The sequence below is a fragment of the Siphateles boraxobius genome, unplaced genomic scaffold, assembly GCF_051911475.1.
Source record: "Siphateles boraxobius isolate OS27281-9 unplaced genomic scaffold, OSU_SipBor_1 24, whole genome shotgun sequence".
In the NCBI taxonomy this organism is placed as follows: domain Eukaryota; kingdom Metazoa; phylum Chordata; class Actinopteri; order Cypriniformes; family Leuciscidae; genus Siphateles; species Siphateles boraxobius.
The window spans coordinates 15,416,315-15,432,653 of NW_027508855.1; the positions used below are offsets into that span (position 1 = coordinate 15,416,315).

Genomic DNA, 16,339 nt, shown 5'->3' on the forward strand with positions numbered 1-16,339 from the left:
ACACCGTGATACAGTGACACAGTGAATCAGACTGAGACGGGTCAAAATCCCTCAGGATTGTTTCTCCCTCCCTGGTAAACCCAGTAGCTGGTGTGTAATAGACACTGGGAGTCTCTGGCTCAGACTACAGACTGTTTGTGATGGATACGTTGGACACAGAAATGGCAAGAACTACTTGAAATCACCAGTTGCGATCAGATTGGCTGAATGGATTTTACATCTTTTGTGATTATTTTATGATTATTTTTTAATCCATTTTATGTAAAGCACTTTGAATAACCATTGTGTCTGAAATGCAATAATAATAAACTAACAAACACACCGACATTTAAAAAATGTAGGACTGATACAACATAACACATATCTGATTACATGCCTCACTACTACACATTTAAACACACAATTGTGACGCAGAACACATGAGAGCATGATGTTTACACCGCAGAACAAGTCCTGGCATGTCCAGAAGATCTCTGTAAAAGTCACTCTAACACACACACACACACACACACACACATAGAATCCGTTTTCACAGTCACCTCTCATTAACTCACAGCACTCACTCTCCTCCTCTCCATCTAGCGAGACAAATCAATCTTGAATACTTCAGATAACACAGTCAAACTGTGTATAGGAACAGAAACACACAATCTAGGCATGTCCAGACATGCATTCACTCAGATGCATATCTATAAAGATGAATTAAAAGATGACAGCCATGTGCTTCAATGGACACTGAATCTGAATTTTGAAGCAAGTACATACAGGACGTCCTGTATCACACCCAAAAAAAGACTCTCTGTAAACATTCACACAACTTTGGCTGAAACCAGGGCAAACTGATTATGCATGCAGCACGCACACGGAGAGACCCTACAACTCCTATTCCATAAATTAAGAGTGCAGCGATGTGTGTCCAGTGAACTGATTACACAGCAATTTACACACACATCCACTCCTGGCACACTGAACACCGTTAGCCACCATCAGCAGGCCTGTGAAATATCTTCATATAGTCCCAATAATAATTTCTAGATGGGTACGGTAATAGAGTATTTTCCCTCTAAGCGACACATAAGTGAATTTCTGAAGCTTGACTATTCTCCAAAATATAAATTTAAACTCAAAGCAAAAAATGCCTACCATTTGGCAAATATGCAATGAAATTATGATTATTGTTATATTTTATTGGCGATTTCTTACCAATGTAACAAAATACCAAGGTATATTGTGTGTTGAATGGTTTTTAGAGGTGGTTTAGGTATTCTGGGTTGTTGCTAGGAGGTTACTGGCAGTGTTTATATATATATATATATATATATATATATATATATATATATTATTTATATTCTATTAAAGTATTCTTATGTTTAAATTAGCAAATATTTTTATATTTTCATTTTAGTAATTTTGTTGTGCTTTTGTCATTTAATTTTCATTTTAATGTATAGTTTTCTTAAGATTTTTTGAATTAGCTTTCATTTTTATATTTTCAATTCGGTAATTTTGATATGTTCTTTTTGTAATTGTATTAGTTTTTTATCTTTAGTTTAAATTGTTTTTAATTCAGTTTTATTTTTGGTAAAGTTTTTCATCTAATATTTATATTTCATTTTTATATCAGCTTTATTTCAATTACGGCAAACGATTTTTAATAGTTTCAATTTAAGTTAAATATAACAACACTAGTTCCTGGGCCAAGTTAAAAGAGCACAGCCACAAGTCATATTCTACATATTCTACACATATTCTAGCCCACAGATGAGGCTCAGGTATGTAATTCAACATACAGTAAGTCCATGGGGCTTTAGGCCATTTTGTTTTCTGCAAGTTGAAAATCATAAGATGTATCGCATAAAAAGTACTTACAGATCTCTACTCAAGTTGCATGGTTTTAGGTATTATTAAGGTCTGTATCTTAAACAAACTACAAGTTTATTACTATTTTACCTAAATACGAGAAACACCACTAAATATGTTTCTTCTTCCCAGATTACCCGCAGTGCTTTACAACATGCAGAGATTCTGGTTTGTAGCTTTGGATTCTCTAGGATGAAGGTGCGAGTGCACTGATAGCATCATCTGGAGTTAATGATGTTGCAGTTTACTTGGTGTCATCAGTCTTTTTCTTTCCTGAAGCGCTCAGCTTCTCCTCAAATGGAGTCTGACGCCCTCTAGTGGGTTAATCCATGCAAGACATTTGATAATGAGCTTTTGGTGTGTTCAACTCATGTTGGAAAGATCGTTAAGAGTTGAACACACATGAACGCCACCACAATGAATGAATGAGTGCAATTTGGGTTACTGTACACCCAAAGTGCTCTACACTCATATCAGGGATCTCTCCTCAACCGCCACCAGTGTGCAGCCTCCACTTGGATGATGCGACGGCAGCCACACACCAGCTATAGGTGGAGCGGAGAGAGAGATGCACATTCTTTGTTTTTCATTTTCTAGAAGTATAGATTTAAAAACCTTGCTGTATTTTTGTGTAGTTAATTAAGAAAAGGTAAACCGCCATCTTATTCCGGCGAGAATGATTTAAAAAACTTCCCACCTTGTAAATACAAACTTCCCAGCAGGACTTGAAACCACCTTTTACTTCCAAAGATTTTGAAAAGTCTACTGGCCAGCATCAAATAAACAATAAATAGGTTGGAATAACTGAAATACCTCTCCAGTTATGGGGTTGGTACCAAACTTCTTAATCCAAGGCACAATGCTCCTAAAGAAAAAACAAATGTTAATCATTTTCTGGTCTCATCATAAAATAACCTAAAATAACTGTTTCATTTTTATTTTATATTTTTAACAGTTATTTATTCCTGTGAGAGCAAAGCTGAATTTTCAGACTTCAGTGTCATGATTCTAATATGATTTGACTTTTTTTCAGGATTCATTAATGAATAGGTCAAAAATAGAAACAGAATTTTTCATAATGTAAATGTCTTTACTTAATATAAGGTACTATAAATAAGTACATAATTAATACATGTACATAAATTAATGATTTACAAATGACTCATTCATTTTGCTATTGACGAGAGTGATATATACTCACATTAGGTCAAAAACCACCCCGTCCACTGTGCACATGGGATACTCAAAGGGCTGAAGAGACAAACTATGTGAGGGATAAAAGACAGAAATTAAAAGACTCAAACTCATACATATAGCATGATACTAGAGCTGCTGTGTGTCATTTCTGAGCCCTCAAACAGATCTGCAAACATACTGATGGTTTCCAAACAAGTTTCATGAACAGTGAACAAATGAAAAGCCCTGTCCCAAACTCAAAAGGTTGTTTTTTTTAGCTAAGAGTTCACACATCAGGCCGCTCCAACAAACAGAACAATGTTTTGGAAGCACAATTTTAAGAAAATCGTTCAAATAGTTGTCTCTGCATATTAAACTAAAACAGGAGAAAAGTATTTTAAATTGACAATTTTGACAATTCTTATTTTTATGGAATATTTCAGTATTTATTATAAACTATATATCCGTGCACATTTTTTTTTTTTAATTAATGTGCCCTTCTCTTCTCTGATGACGTGTTTACTGGCACAAGGTCGGGGAAAAAATGTCACTCACATGAGACCCGACATTCAGGGAAGTAAAGACTATCACAACTTCAATGTGGGGGGGGGGGGGTTCAGGAAAAAATGACAGCAGCTTTACCTCAAATAAAAGCAATGACAGCATTATTTGAACCCCATAGCAGTTATGAAAGCAGGATCTATTGTACAAGACCTAAATTAGGGAAACACAAAGGACGTTTCTATTAAACATGAAAAGTGTTATGCATTTCTAAACTCACCTGCAATGATCAAATGGCAGACGTCTGAAATTGGACCGTGGGATTTCTATAAACAAGACAACAAAAGGTTTATTTTACTGATCACATGGAGTTTCGGCGGAGAAGCATCAGCAATATCAAATAATAAGTCCACAAAATAAGTCTATACATGGTGCAATCAATCAAACAACACAGTGAGAGACAAGAAAACCAACAGCATTACATACACCATTTTATTTTATATAATATATAGGCTATAATATTTTTGTGGAAACCATGCTGCATTTAATACTCAGGATTCTGTGAAGAACAGAAAGTTCAAAAGAACAGCATTTATTTGAAATAGAAATCTTTTGTAACAAACCTATTTACTGTTACTTTGTTTTGATCAATTTCATGCATCTTTATTGAATAAAAGAAAAGAAAAAAGAAAATCTTACTGAACCCAAACTTTTAAACGGTAGCATACAACGTGTCAGAGAACCTGATTTGTTTATTCATTCAGTTAAAAAATGTCTGATATTTTTCAAGACTGTGGAAACCCTTAAATTTCAAGTTTGAAATGTGCATATTTTTCCCCACCTGACATTACTCTTTCTGTAAAAACTGCAATATGACATTGTATTTAAACCACAAATGTATATTCATCTCTGAATACGCTGTTCATTTGTTTTACTCATATTGTATGTCCAACAATGCTTGCTTTGTGTTTACTGTTGAATACTGAATTTTGTACCTATTGTGTTAATCAAGTCAAGTCACATTTATTTATATTTTACAATACAGATTGTTTCAAAGCAGCTTTACAGAGATAACAGGAACATAATGCAACAAAGTTTGTTTCCAGAAGAAAATAGCGTCGCAGTCCAGCATAATTAAGTTCAGTGATGTTACATTTTTGTTGTAAAAAAAAGTTACTTATTTAGTTCATTTATATATATAGCCGCTCTGGAGATGTCCCGTGATGTATAACTGTTATGTCATCGCCCAGCTCAGTTCAGTTCTCATATAATGGTGTCAGTGAAGGCAGATAAATATTACTGTTGAATATTATATTAAATGTTAAATTTAACGTCCCCAACTAAGCAAGCCAAAAGCCAATGGTAACAAAGGTGAAAAAAGACGACAGTGGTATGGAACCAAAACTCCATCAGGTGGCAGAATGGAGAAAAAATTAAAAACCTTGGGAGAAACCAGGCTCAGTGAGGGGACAGTTTTCCCCTGGCCAACGAACGAACAGTGTATGAATATGATTCAGGCAGCATTATAGGTCAGATTGGATTTGAACTATCTGGTTGAAGATCGGAGTCATCACGCCAATTAATAATAATTGGTCACCGCACTTACACACATGATGACTGATTTGGAATAAGCACCAATCACAGATTTTTTCTTAATACAAAGAGTGCAATACATCTAGACTAATGTAAGTACCTGATTTCTTCCCTCCATAAAACTGAGTGTATTCTGTACAAGTGATGTACCTGAAACAGACAGATATAAAGAATAATATTATTATACTTATTGAAGAATAAGAATTAAATGAAACCATATGAAAGAAGTGGGCAACATCTCACAACTAAATACTATGTTAATACTATTACAAAGCATAAACATAAATAACTAACGTTACAAAATAAGATAATGATGTTAGGAATTAGACGCAATAATGAAAGCTGGACTTGTATAGTTTTAAGACAAACATTATAAACCTCTAATAACACATAACACGATATCATTGCAATAATATACATATATATATTCATATACAGATACTATATATAACGTTTATGCTCGATAGTTAGTGTAGAGTTAGAGTTCAAACATGATGTCATATTTTACTCGCGTGATATTTCATTCCAACTTACATCTTATCTTTTTGATGCTGTCGTTTCCCCATTTTTGTGGCCGAAGATGTAGCAGTGAACGTAAGAATTAAAGTTTATAAACGCATAAACAACCAACACAAAACCTACGACTTTTTTAAACACACTTCCGGTTAACGTTTAGCGCGACAGTAAAATGTGTCCGATGTGAAACGGGAAATGTTTTTATTTTGCCTCTTCGGTACGAATAGTGATTTCAATACTGACTGATACACTATTATATCTGTAGCAACAGCAGTCTTTATGTGATGATATAATAGTTAAAAAAATGAGCAATAATGATATTTTATTTAGATAACTAAAATCTGAAAAACCTAACGTGAATATGAAAGCACTACTGGGGCTGCATTAATATAAATATATAGGCTATTATATAGAAAGTATGCATACGTATTTCTTTTTGTGGTTTACTATTACTATAACTATTTTGTGTTGGTTGACCGGGAAATAACATTGCTTTCAAATGTGTTTTCATTTACAAAATTGCCCTTCTTTAGGCTTACTGGCAAGATGTGCATGACATACACTCCTGGGCTAAATAAATAAATAAATAAATTAAGGGCCAAGCCAAAAATGTCAAAATATTTAGTGGTCTTTTAGTGGTTTTAAATGTTTTAATCACAAATTACTGGTCAGGAAATTAGTAAGAATGACACAAATAATGTAGATAAAGTAATTTAGCATATAATAGAACAGCTTTTTACAGGGGGAAAAAAGTCAGTGTTGTTCCACTCAATGTTAATGGCTTCAAACTGTTCATGAGTAGTTGAGAAATGTCTTCCAATTCATTTGAGTTTAATGTGAGACCAAATATTCCCTTTAAGGTTCCCAGACAACAATTTGATCTCACAGTGTGGATACTCATACTGTTGTCACAATATGAGATCACAGTAAGCTAAAAAAAAAAAATCACTGTGTGCTCAATGTGAGGTCACATCACAATTTATTTCCGTCAACAAAGTATTTAAAGTTTCCTTGCTTGTTTTGTATTCTTTTCAGCCTTGTGTTGGCATTTGATACAAATATTTCTAATTGACAGATGCATTAAGATTCAGGTGTTGTTTTGGTGACTCCTTTTTGCTTCTTAAGGAAGCAAACAAAATGTATTTGCTTCTATTTTATTTCCCCCTTGAAAAGACTTGACACATCCTGAAACACAGAGAGCAATATGAGAAATTCAGTGAGTTGTAACACTAGCCAGCTGTGATTACTGAAGCCAGGTGATGCTACATCCGAGCTGGCAAGATGGCTGATTCACATGTATCTGCCATGTGCTCTGCCAGTACTCTGCTAACACACAGGGCCGAGCCACAGTGCATATTGGCATTATAATATCATATGAGCGTATGTGTATAGCAATTAAAGAGACCACTCATTATTCTCCAGTGTAACAATGCCACGCTGAGTCCTGAACACAACTGTAAAGCACAAACTGTTTGCTAAGAAAATCCTCTAGTCTCCACGTTTTTCCAGTGTTGAGAAACAGGAAGTAGAATATCCTCGCCGGTGACATTCTGCCTCCTTTCAACCTGCTCAACATTTTGAATTCACAATGAGCTCTATTACTCAAACTGTGAGTATCACAGTATAAGAATGGTGTGATATCAATCATCGCATGATCTCACGTGTTGACTGCGTTCAAATCTGGACTCTGATCAGCCAGAACATGAGCCTGATGGACTTCTTCTCCAGCCACTTCTTGATTGTCTTTGCAGTTTGGGACGGAGCATTGTCTTGTTGAAAAAAATAACATCTGATCATTCTTCTTTAGACAGCAGCTTTTCACTTGTGGGAAACAAACAATTATGCAATATTGTACTGTACTTCAAAGCATTAAATAATTTTCACATTGAAGTAGCTCAACAATACCAGTGGCTAAAAAGGCTCCCCACATAATGACACTCTTCCTCCATGCTTTACTCTGGTAGAGATGCTTTTATTATTATATTTCTCAGCAGATTTTCAAAGACACCGCTCTGGAGAATCACCATGCAACTCGTGTCATGCAACTTCCCATATTCAGCCAAAAACATAATTCTGTCTTTGATGCTTTTTTAAGTAGTGCATTTGCTTAAATTTGGCCAATTTTCTTACCAATAATTTGTGGTTAAGACAATTAAAATCTTAGTGTTTAGCCATTTTGGGCTTGGCTCATTTTTTGCCCGGGAGTGTATGTATAGAAATGCATTTATAAGCTGGTTATCGTCTGCTGAGGAACACTGCAGATCCTGGCTTTTTCAGGAATCAGTCAGTGTCAGTGTGCATTATCAACAACACAACTGCAATTGCCAGAAGGTATTTCTGCAAAAGTCTGACCTGGGTCATGGCATTCATAATACACTTCTGCTCTATTTCTGTAAGAAGAGAATGTGTAAATGTTTACATGCAGTATAAACAAAAGAAATCAGTGTGTTTATTCTTTTATCCATTCTGAAATCTGAAAGGCAGGATTTGTGTAAGCGATGACGAAACATGAACGAGACGTGTATGTTACATAAAGTTTTTATTTTGTCATCTTTTGTGGATTTCAAGGCTGCTCAGTTGCCTCTTCCACAGGAATCACATTTCAGCTTAAAATCACTTTTCCTCTCAACATTCAAGTGATGATAACAGTGAAACTCAAGTTCTGAATGAGTCTAAACCAGTTTAAGAAATAAGCTAATTATTGCTATTGCCATTGGCACCAACAATAAGAGCTTCAAAGAATGAGGTCATGTAACAAGCGTAGTTGATTCATTTATATGATTGACTCAAGCAACCACACACTAAATAATACATAGTGGTGAATTCAGGCCTATTCACACCAAGGACAATAACTATAAAGATATAGTAAAAAAATCTATTCAAAATCAGTTCCTGATAGACAAAATCAAGTTCCACCCTTTTTTATTGCCCAAGAAGCTGTTTCACTTCGATATATCACAATAGGGAAGAAAATACTATCAAACTTCTGTTTCATGCAAATTTTAAAGCCACAGAAATAACTGCAGGATGCGCCTATGATAAACAATGTTATCATGCATTGCTGTAGATGATAGATATCATTACAGTCATTGTTCTTGGCATCAACGGGCCTTAACAGTACATATATGGACACAAAATATGTTAAAGATGTGACTGTCACCACTTATTTGGGTAAGATTCATATAAATATGAAAATGTTTTATTCAGTCATGCATTTTAATGTTTTTATTTCTTTCTGACACAGAAAAACAGGTTTTAGGTCTGTTGTATACAAGGCTGTGCTGACCTTTCACCTCAGCAAACATCTCCTCTGAGCTACCAGTGAAGGATCTCTCTTATGTGACCCCACAGCCTAGTTATCCACAGGTTGACGCCCATTTCGGTGAGATACTGCAGCTCTGGTGTGAGCATCTTCTTGCAGAGCTTTCCGTGTGCTTTGTCGACATTCTTTTTCAGATTGTATCCCATAATCGACTTCTCACCGATGGGTTGCCACGGCTGCATGGAAGTCTCCACGATGCTTCCTGCATCGACGGCATGGCCTCCTTCAATGCAAATGGAAGCCATTTCTGCATTTCTGCGTTGCAGCTCTGCGACATCTCTCGCCAAGCGCTCACGGCCGTAAGCGTCCACTTTACGCCAGAAGGTGGCGTTGAAATACTGGTAAAGCTTCCAATCGATGGCGTTCCACTCCAGCGCATTGGCCCTGAGCTCTGGAGTCAGTTTCGAAATGGTTGAATCTTTCCGAGCATTGAGTTTGAAGAAAAGCAAGTCCTCCATGTCCCAGCAGAGGCTGTCCTTGAGCAGGATAAGCGACTCTTCAAAATACTCCACAAGCATTACCAATTGGAAGCGCTTGGCGATTGCGCGAATGGCCTCATCCACCTTTGGGTCATCTGGATGTAAGTTATTATCCTGGCCAAAGTCAAAGAAAAGCAAGTTTTTGAGATAAAAAGAATTGAATCCTTCTGGGTCATAGTAAAGCGTTGGATCTGTCAGGAATTGTCTCAGATTATCGTCCCCAGAAAGCTTCCACGTGAGAGGTACAATGCGTCCGAAATAGTGGAACGAGGACTCAGCAAGATCAGCCGGGTCCCGGAGGATTGTGATGTACGAGGTGTCGGCTGGAAGCACTTTGGCCACCTCAGCTGCATTGAAACGCATGTGATTACAGATGATGTTAAAACACATTCCAGGCCTGTAGTCCTTCACTTGTGAGTGATGGAAAGGGGAGGGGTAAAAGAAGTCATTGCGGCTGTTGGGGAAGGCAAATTTGAGGTGGTGTTTTTCGCCAAAGCGAAAGAGGATGTTGAGAAAAGTGCTACTAGCTGTTTTATGGGTTTTCATGAACATGATGTCCACTTTTGGAGTGCAGATTCTCTGCCCAGAGGCATGATGGGAGTCGTTTGAGATTGTTGAGGAGTGGGCGGCAGAAGGGCGATGAGCACATGAGTAAGGCACAAGGACCCTGTAAACAAAAATGGACCAAAATACTGTCATTTGAATTTATTTTTAGATATATTTTAATCATCTTTAGAATAAGTTGTTAAACGTCAAATCGATTATTCGTGATTAATTTCATATACATATATCTATATATATATCTATATATATATATATAAAAGTGTGTGTATTACACACATATATTATATATTTACAAATTTTTATGTTGGATGCGATAAATCGATTTGACACCACTAGTTACAACAAATAAATAAACCAAAAATATCTTGCTAAGATCTATATCCATATTTGTCCCTAACGTCAAAAGAACAATTAAGGAAATTATATTTAAAAAATAATATATAAAGAAAACAAATATTTTCTTTATATATTTTGCATTATTTTCATGACAATTTAAGCACACACACACACACACACACACACACACACACACACACACACACACACACACACACACACACACACACACACACACACACACACACACACACACAGACACACACACACACACACACACACACACACACACACACACTACAGTTTGACTTTGGTTTTGGGTCAGTAAAATTAATACTTTTATTCTGTAAGGAAACAAGAAATGTTTTAAAGGTGAAAGTAAAGATATTTACAATGTTAATAAAATCATTTATATACATTTTATTTGTTTCATGGTTTTGTATCAACTGTTTTCAACATTAAAAATTAATTTCCTGGGCAGCAAATCAGCATATTAGAATGATTTCTGAATTATCAGACAATGAAGACTGCATGTTTGATCAATTAATGCAGCCTAGCATAATATTAGTGCTGTAAAATTGATTAATCGCGATTAATCGCGTCTAACATAAAAGTTTGTGTTTATATAATATATGTGTGTGTTAAATAAAATAAAATAAAAATATAATTCCAAAAACGTTTTCTGTCAGGATAGTTCGGAACAAGAATTTAGGGAGAATTTATGGCTTCGTTTTCTTGATGAGGTTCATGGAAAAATACTGCTATCATCCAATTCAACTTTGACTTGTTCTTGTTCAAAGTCCATGAAGGGACTCACTCTTGCAGGCCAAATTGGACTTCTGGACTGGACAGGGAGTACAGAAGAATCATGCAGGTGGTGAGGAGCACACCCAGGATCAGTCCCTTACAGATGGACCTCCAATGCCGCACGGGTTTTTCAACCATCATAGCTGCCTGGTTGGACACTGGAAGAAAATCCTGAAACAAAGAGAAAGAATCTTCAATAATGACATTATGCTACTGAGTGCAACTCTAATGGATTTGTTGTTAACCTTGTAGTTAAAGACCCTTTTAAGTAAATATAGTTTAAATGAGCTGCGGTATGTACTGTGTTTACGTAAGCAGAGTCCTCTAGTGCGGCATGAAGCATTTCTAGTGCGTTAAGAGACATTCGTCACCCTTTCCTCAAGTGCCCAATTATTTAGGTACACTGCTGCTCACTCAATTGCTTTTCTCCCATGAGTTCATTCATTTAATCTACATCTGCTCAACATGTGCTTATGAGGGGATTTGAAGTGACATTGCAGGTAATTTAGATTCTAGAATATTTTCATTTTAGGTGATGTGACAGGTCACTGTTTCTTTTAAGATATTCTCTATTTTTAATCACAGATTAGTTGTTTTTAGTAGTAGTCTTACAAATGATTTTTAACCCAAAACCAAGAAATGTCATAAACAAACTAGAAAATATAAAATTGTTTTGCAGTTGCCTTTCTTTGTTTAAACTCTTTACTTCACCTGCTACCTTTGTGTTACAGTAATACCCTTCTTAAAAGAATAAAACAGAAGAAGACATATTTCCACTTTTGTTTGAATGCATTATGCTATGGTGTTATTATCCGTTACATTTACGTCTTGGTGCTTCAACCCCAAATCCATTCAAGTTGGGATATTTTGTAAAATGCAACAAAATCAAGAATCTGTGATTTGTTAACTCTCTTGAACCTTTATTTAACTGACAAAAGTACAAAGAAAAGATTTTCAAAGTTTTCACTGACCAAAACTTAATTGTATTTTGTAAATGTAAATTTTTTTTTATTTGAATGGCTGCAACACACTCCAAAAAAATTGGGACAGAGGCATGTTTACTATTCCACATCACATTTCCTTTTAATTGAGGATATTAATTAATTGAAAGTTTTGCAAGTGGACTTTTTGCCCAATCTCGCCTGATACAAGACATCTGCTCAACAGTCTGTGGTTATCGTTGTTTCTGATTCTCCTGTTCATGATGGGTCATCATACATATTCAATAGAGACAGATCTGGATGCAGACAGGAAGTCAAGCACATCCCTTCTATGGTGTAGTGTCTAGAAAACCACTATGAGGCTTGGTATTGTCTTGCTTCCCAGGAAAGATGTCATCTTGAGGGCAGTATATGTCTGTAGAAATCCCAATATACGCCTCTACATCAATAGTACCTTCACACATTTGCAAGTTACCCATACCATTTGAACTGATGCCCTCCCATTCCATGACAGATGTATGCTTTTGCACCTGTCACTGATGAAGGTCTGATGGTCCTTTTTGTCCTTGTGACTGAGAACTCAATGTCATTTTTTTCCTAAAAACAAGCTGAAATGTGGACTCGTCTGACCACAGCACACATTTCCACTGTCTTTTAGACCATCTGAGAAGAATAGATGGCGATAGACCTAAATACTTTGCAATCTTGAAGAATTGTGACTATTGCATTTGCCACAAAGTGGTGAGCCATGACCATGCTTGCAAAGACCGAGTCTTTGGTGAATGCTCCTTTTCTAACCCAACATGATCCCCTCACCTATTACCAGTTAATTGTGGACTCATTCAAAACAGTTTAACTTGGATGTTTTATAATCTTTTCGCTTTTATTTTGCCTCTGTCACAACTTTTTTCAAAATCAAAATTCGTTTTTATTTACAAAATACAATTCATTTGGACAGTGAAATCATTGGAATTATTTTCTTTTTAAGAATCACTGATTCTTGATTGTACTTTTGGGTTGGGGTTGTACTTTTATAATTTGATTTAACTATGATTGTAGCCTATATCACATTGGCCAACACTTTGTTGTTTTAATTGTGCTTTATAAAAAAACATAGAAATGGGTCAACCATTAAAAATATTTTTATAAATAGGCTATAAAATCATTTAAATGTAATCTCTGATCATCTGTGGTCATATTGCTGGTCATCATCTGATGGTAGGTACAACTACTCATTAAATAAGTAGCCTAAATAACATGTGAAATTTAGATTTTTTTTTTTATTGTATTTTATCTCAAAGTTCACGTGAAGAAAAACAATCTATAAAATGTAAAACAACAACAACAACAACAAACCCTCTAACTATCATATCCACACAAGTTCTTCAAATGTTCACTAGTCGATAATGCTAGACCGTGCACGGCAATGCGACGCTGTTTGCTACCAGTAAAAAGTGCAGAAGAAGAAGAGACGATCGATCCGTATGCTTACATCTCTCAACCAGTGTTTCAACTGTGGAAATATATCAATAAAACAGCTTAAGAATAGTATCACGTAGCATTAAATTCACCTCAGGCATTTATTGTCGACAGGTTAGTTCGCTAGAGAAAAAACTATGAGAAGCATTTTGTATATGCACTAACGTTATATTAGCCTATTCATTATATTTACTTAACCTGTTAGTAATGTTTTGATTATTTAATGTATGTTTAAATAAATTTGCCACAATATACCCCTAATATATATTGTGGGCTACATGTTAATAGTTTAAATAGTGCTATGCAGGGCATGCTCGACACAAAACACAGTAGGCTACCTGTATACGGTGTATGAATATTAAAATGCATTTTCCGAATACAACCATGAATAACTTTGATGAACTTTATTATTCTGATCCTGATATGATTGACGGTTGTTGAGACTGTGGTGTTCATTATGAGGGCCAGCTGTCCAGCGAATGAATTATGCATTCAGAAGAAAGGTGACACTGTCTGCATCTCTTCATGTCCCATAGACCAATATCGGTTGTGCGGTGCAGGGTCACAGGTGGAAATCGTAATACTACCAAGACAACATATTAGAAGCAGTGACAGCATATGGTGCTGAGCACTGTCACCAAAAGATATTAAACAAAGCACCAGCAGAGACTAGAAATCTAGAAGACTGAAGGAACCCATTGTTCTTATTTGCAGCAATCTCTAACCCTCTAATTTTCAAAGTCATCCTTTGTTGACAGAAAAAAACACTAACAACATCATCATTGTCATGCTGAGGGTCACGGATAATGAGGATTTTACAGAACCACAAAGAATTGCTATAGCAGCTGCATCTCCTAATTTAGGATAAAACATAAAATAAATGCATCCATCACACACCAGTTTCGTTTTTTTGTGGGATTTTTTGTTTGTGAGATAGCAGTACGGTGCATAAAAGTCTTTGGGTTTGTTGAATGTTGGATTTACTCATGGGTGTTCAGAAAATTGGATCTGAAAACTGGGAGATTATACTGTAATTTCTGCATTAAATCAGTTTAATTTCTGTTTTAACAAAGAAAAGTGCAGCTGGCAAATACATAACAGACAAGAAGTCACTGTAATGAAGTGAATGATGGGTTACAAATAGAATAAAGGTTTCTTTAACTTTGCCACAAAGAAAACAGTCAAATTAAGCAAACTGATTAGAGAGGGACATTTAGGGATGTAACTGATTACTTTCCATCAGCAAATTATTTTATCTACATCATAATAATAAAATAATATAAAATGAAATAATAAAAAAAATCTGGTATTTCCAGTAAAAACATCTAAACATCCATAAACAAGCAAAATTTACCTGAGAATCAAAACTGCATCAACTATTAAGACTTTCATAGAAAATATACGGATTTAAATGTATTTTTCTTACAAGAATGGCCAATTATACTTTTGTGTTTAAATAAATATACAATATAATTTTGTGAGGTTTATGCTTAAATCACGAAAACACTTTATTTTACATATACATTACATTTTATTTTATAAAATAAAACTTATATTTACATATTTTTTAGTTATGTGGATGTTTAGACAAAAAAAAAATAAGACAACCAAAATTATCGATTGATACTGATGTTTACAATGAGTTAAAGACACATGATATTATATATTCTCCCAATATAATACATACTGAAGATTAAATATAAAGTATTAGTATAACATCTTACCAAATCATGTAGATATCCCTGTCACAGCTTGATTGGCAGAAAAAGGCAATGACTCTGAAGAGATTTTGTTAAGAAAGATGCAGGTTCAAGACTGGGAAAAACATTGATTCCTTCTCAGTTAACTGTCCAGACGTGCAATCCAAGGTTAGGAGATGGTATCCTTGTGAAATATCCAGGCGATCATTCACCCTTCACACACACACACACACACACACACACACACACACACACACACACACACACACACACACACACACACACACACACACACACACACACACACACACACACACACACACACCTGATGATTTTGAAGCCCCCGCATCTCCTCTCCTCTGTCTGCACGCTGTACAGCTGAGCTGGCTAAACTGAACACTAAAGAGGCTCGGCTTGTGCTCCTGTGACGCAAGACCAGCATCTGGGGACCTGCGCTTGTCACTCTGTGTGTGTGTTAGCAGAAGAGTGAGAAGAAGAAGTGAGGAAGAGAGAAAAAAATAGGAGAGGGAGAGATTCAAAACAGGGTTAGCGAGAGAAAATGAGTAAGAGGAAGGGTAAGGAACAAAGGAAAGGAGGAGGGATCTATTCAAGGTGGAAATGGAGAGCTATTGAGGACATACTGCTGGGTTGAAGTGTGCAAGTTGCTAGAAAGGGTAGTTTAATGCATGAGAGGGGCCAATGCAAAATTCCAGGTATTTGGCTACAAACTTCAGTTGCAAACTTTACCAGCTTGCTTAGCTTTTCATGTGAACTTTAGTGACATGAGCACATATCTCTATATAGAAACTCCCATACTTATTAGATGAGCCCAGGAAGAACTTTTAACAACTTGCTGAATAGTGTGTCTTTGTTTACTTTAGTGACAGATGGAAAGAATCCATTCTTATCTCTTATCCTTTGCAATATGAGTTTCCATATAGAGATTTGTTCCGTGGATTTAGGTAAACGGCTAGAATGCCAGCTTTAATTAAACAAAAGCACTCGACACATTATCCAGCAAGTTCAAAAGCTCTTCCTAAGCTTGTTTACTTGCCATTTCCTGAC

The 16,339-nt window shown here is 35.7% G+C and overlaps 2 protein-coding genes across 2 annotated transcripts in view; both read right to left on the reverse strand.

The window, feature by feature from the left end:
- ppil2 (peptidylprolyl isomerase (cyclophilin)-like 2) overlaps nt 1-5,826 on the reverse strand; it is a 33,070-nt gene extending 27,244 nt beyond the window's left edge. The window contains exons 1-5 of the mRNA XM_077241630.1: nt 5,665-5,826; nt 5,231-5,280; nt 3,818-3,863; nt 3,062-3,124; nt 2,674-2,725 (exon numbers count right to left, since the gene is read on the reverse strand). Of these exons, the coding sequence (XP_077097745.1) occupies nt 2,674-2,725; nt 3,062-3,124; nt 3,818-3,863; nt 5,231-5,280; nt 5,665-5,696 (243 nt within the window). The 5' untranslated portion in view covers nt 5,697-5,826. The remainder of the gene's footprint in view (nt 1-2,673; nt 2,726-3,061; nt 3,125-3,817; nt 3,864-5,230; nt 5,281-5,664) is intronic.
- A 2,344-nt stretch (nt 5,827-8,170) lies between these two features.
- Nucleotides 8,171-15,746, reverse strand: gal3st1a (galactose-3-O-sulfotransferase 1a). Its single transcript, XM_077241631.1, has 3 exons — nt 15,299-15,746; nt 11,165-11,325; nt 8,171-10,114 (listed from the first exon to the last, which is right to left on the reverse strand). Exons 2-3 carry the CDS (start codon nt 11,293-11,295, stop codon nt 8,962-8,964), a joined length of 1,284 nt encoding a protein of 427 aa, XP_077097746.1. The 5' UTR covers nt 11,296-11,325; nt 15,299-15,746; the 3' UTR covers nt 8,171-8,961.
- Nucleotides 15,747-16,339: the final 593 nt, after the last annotated feature.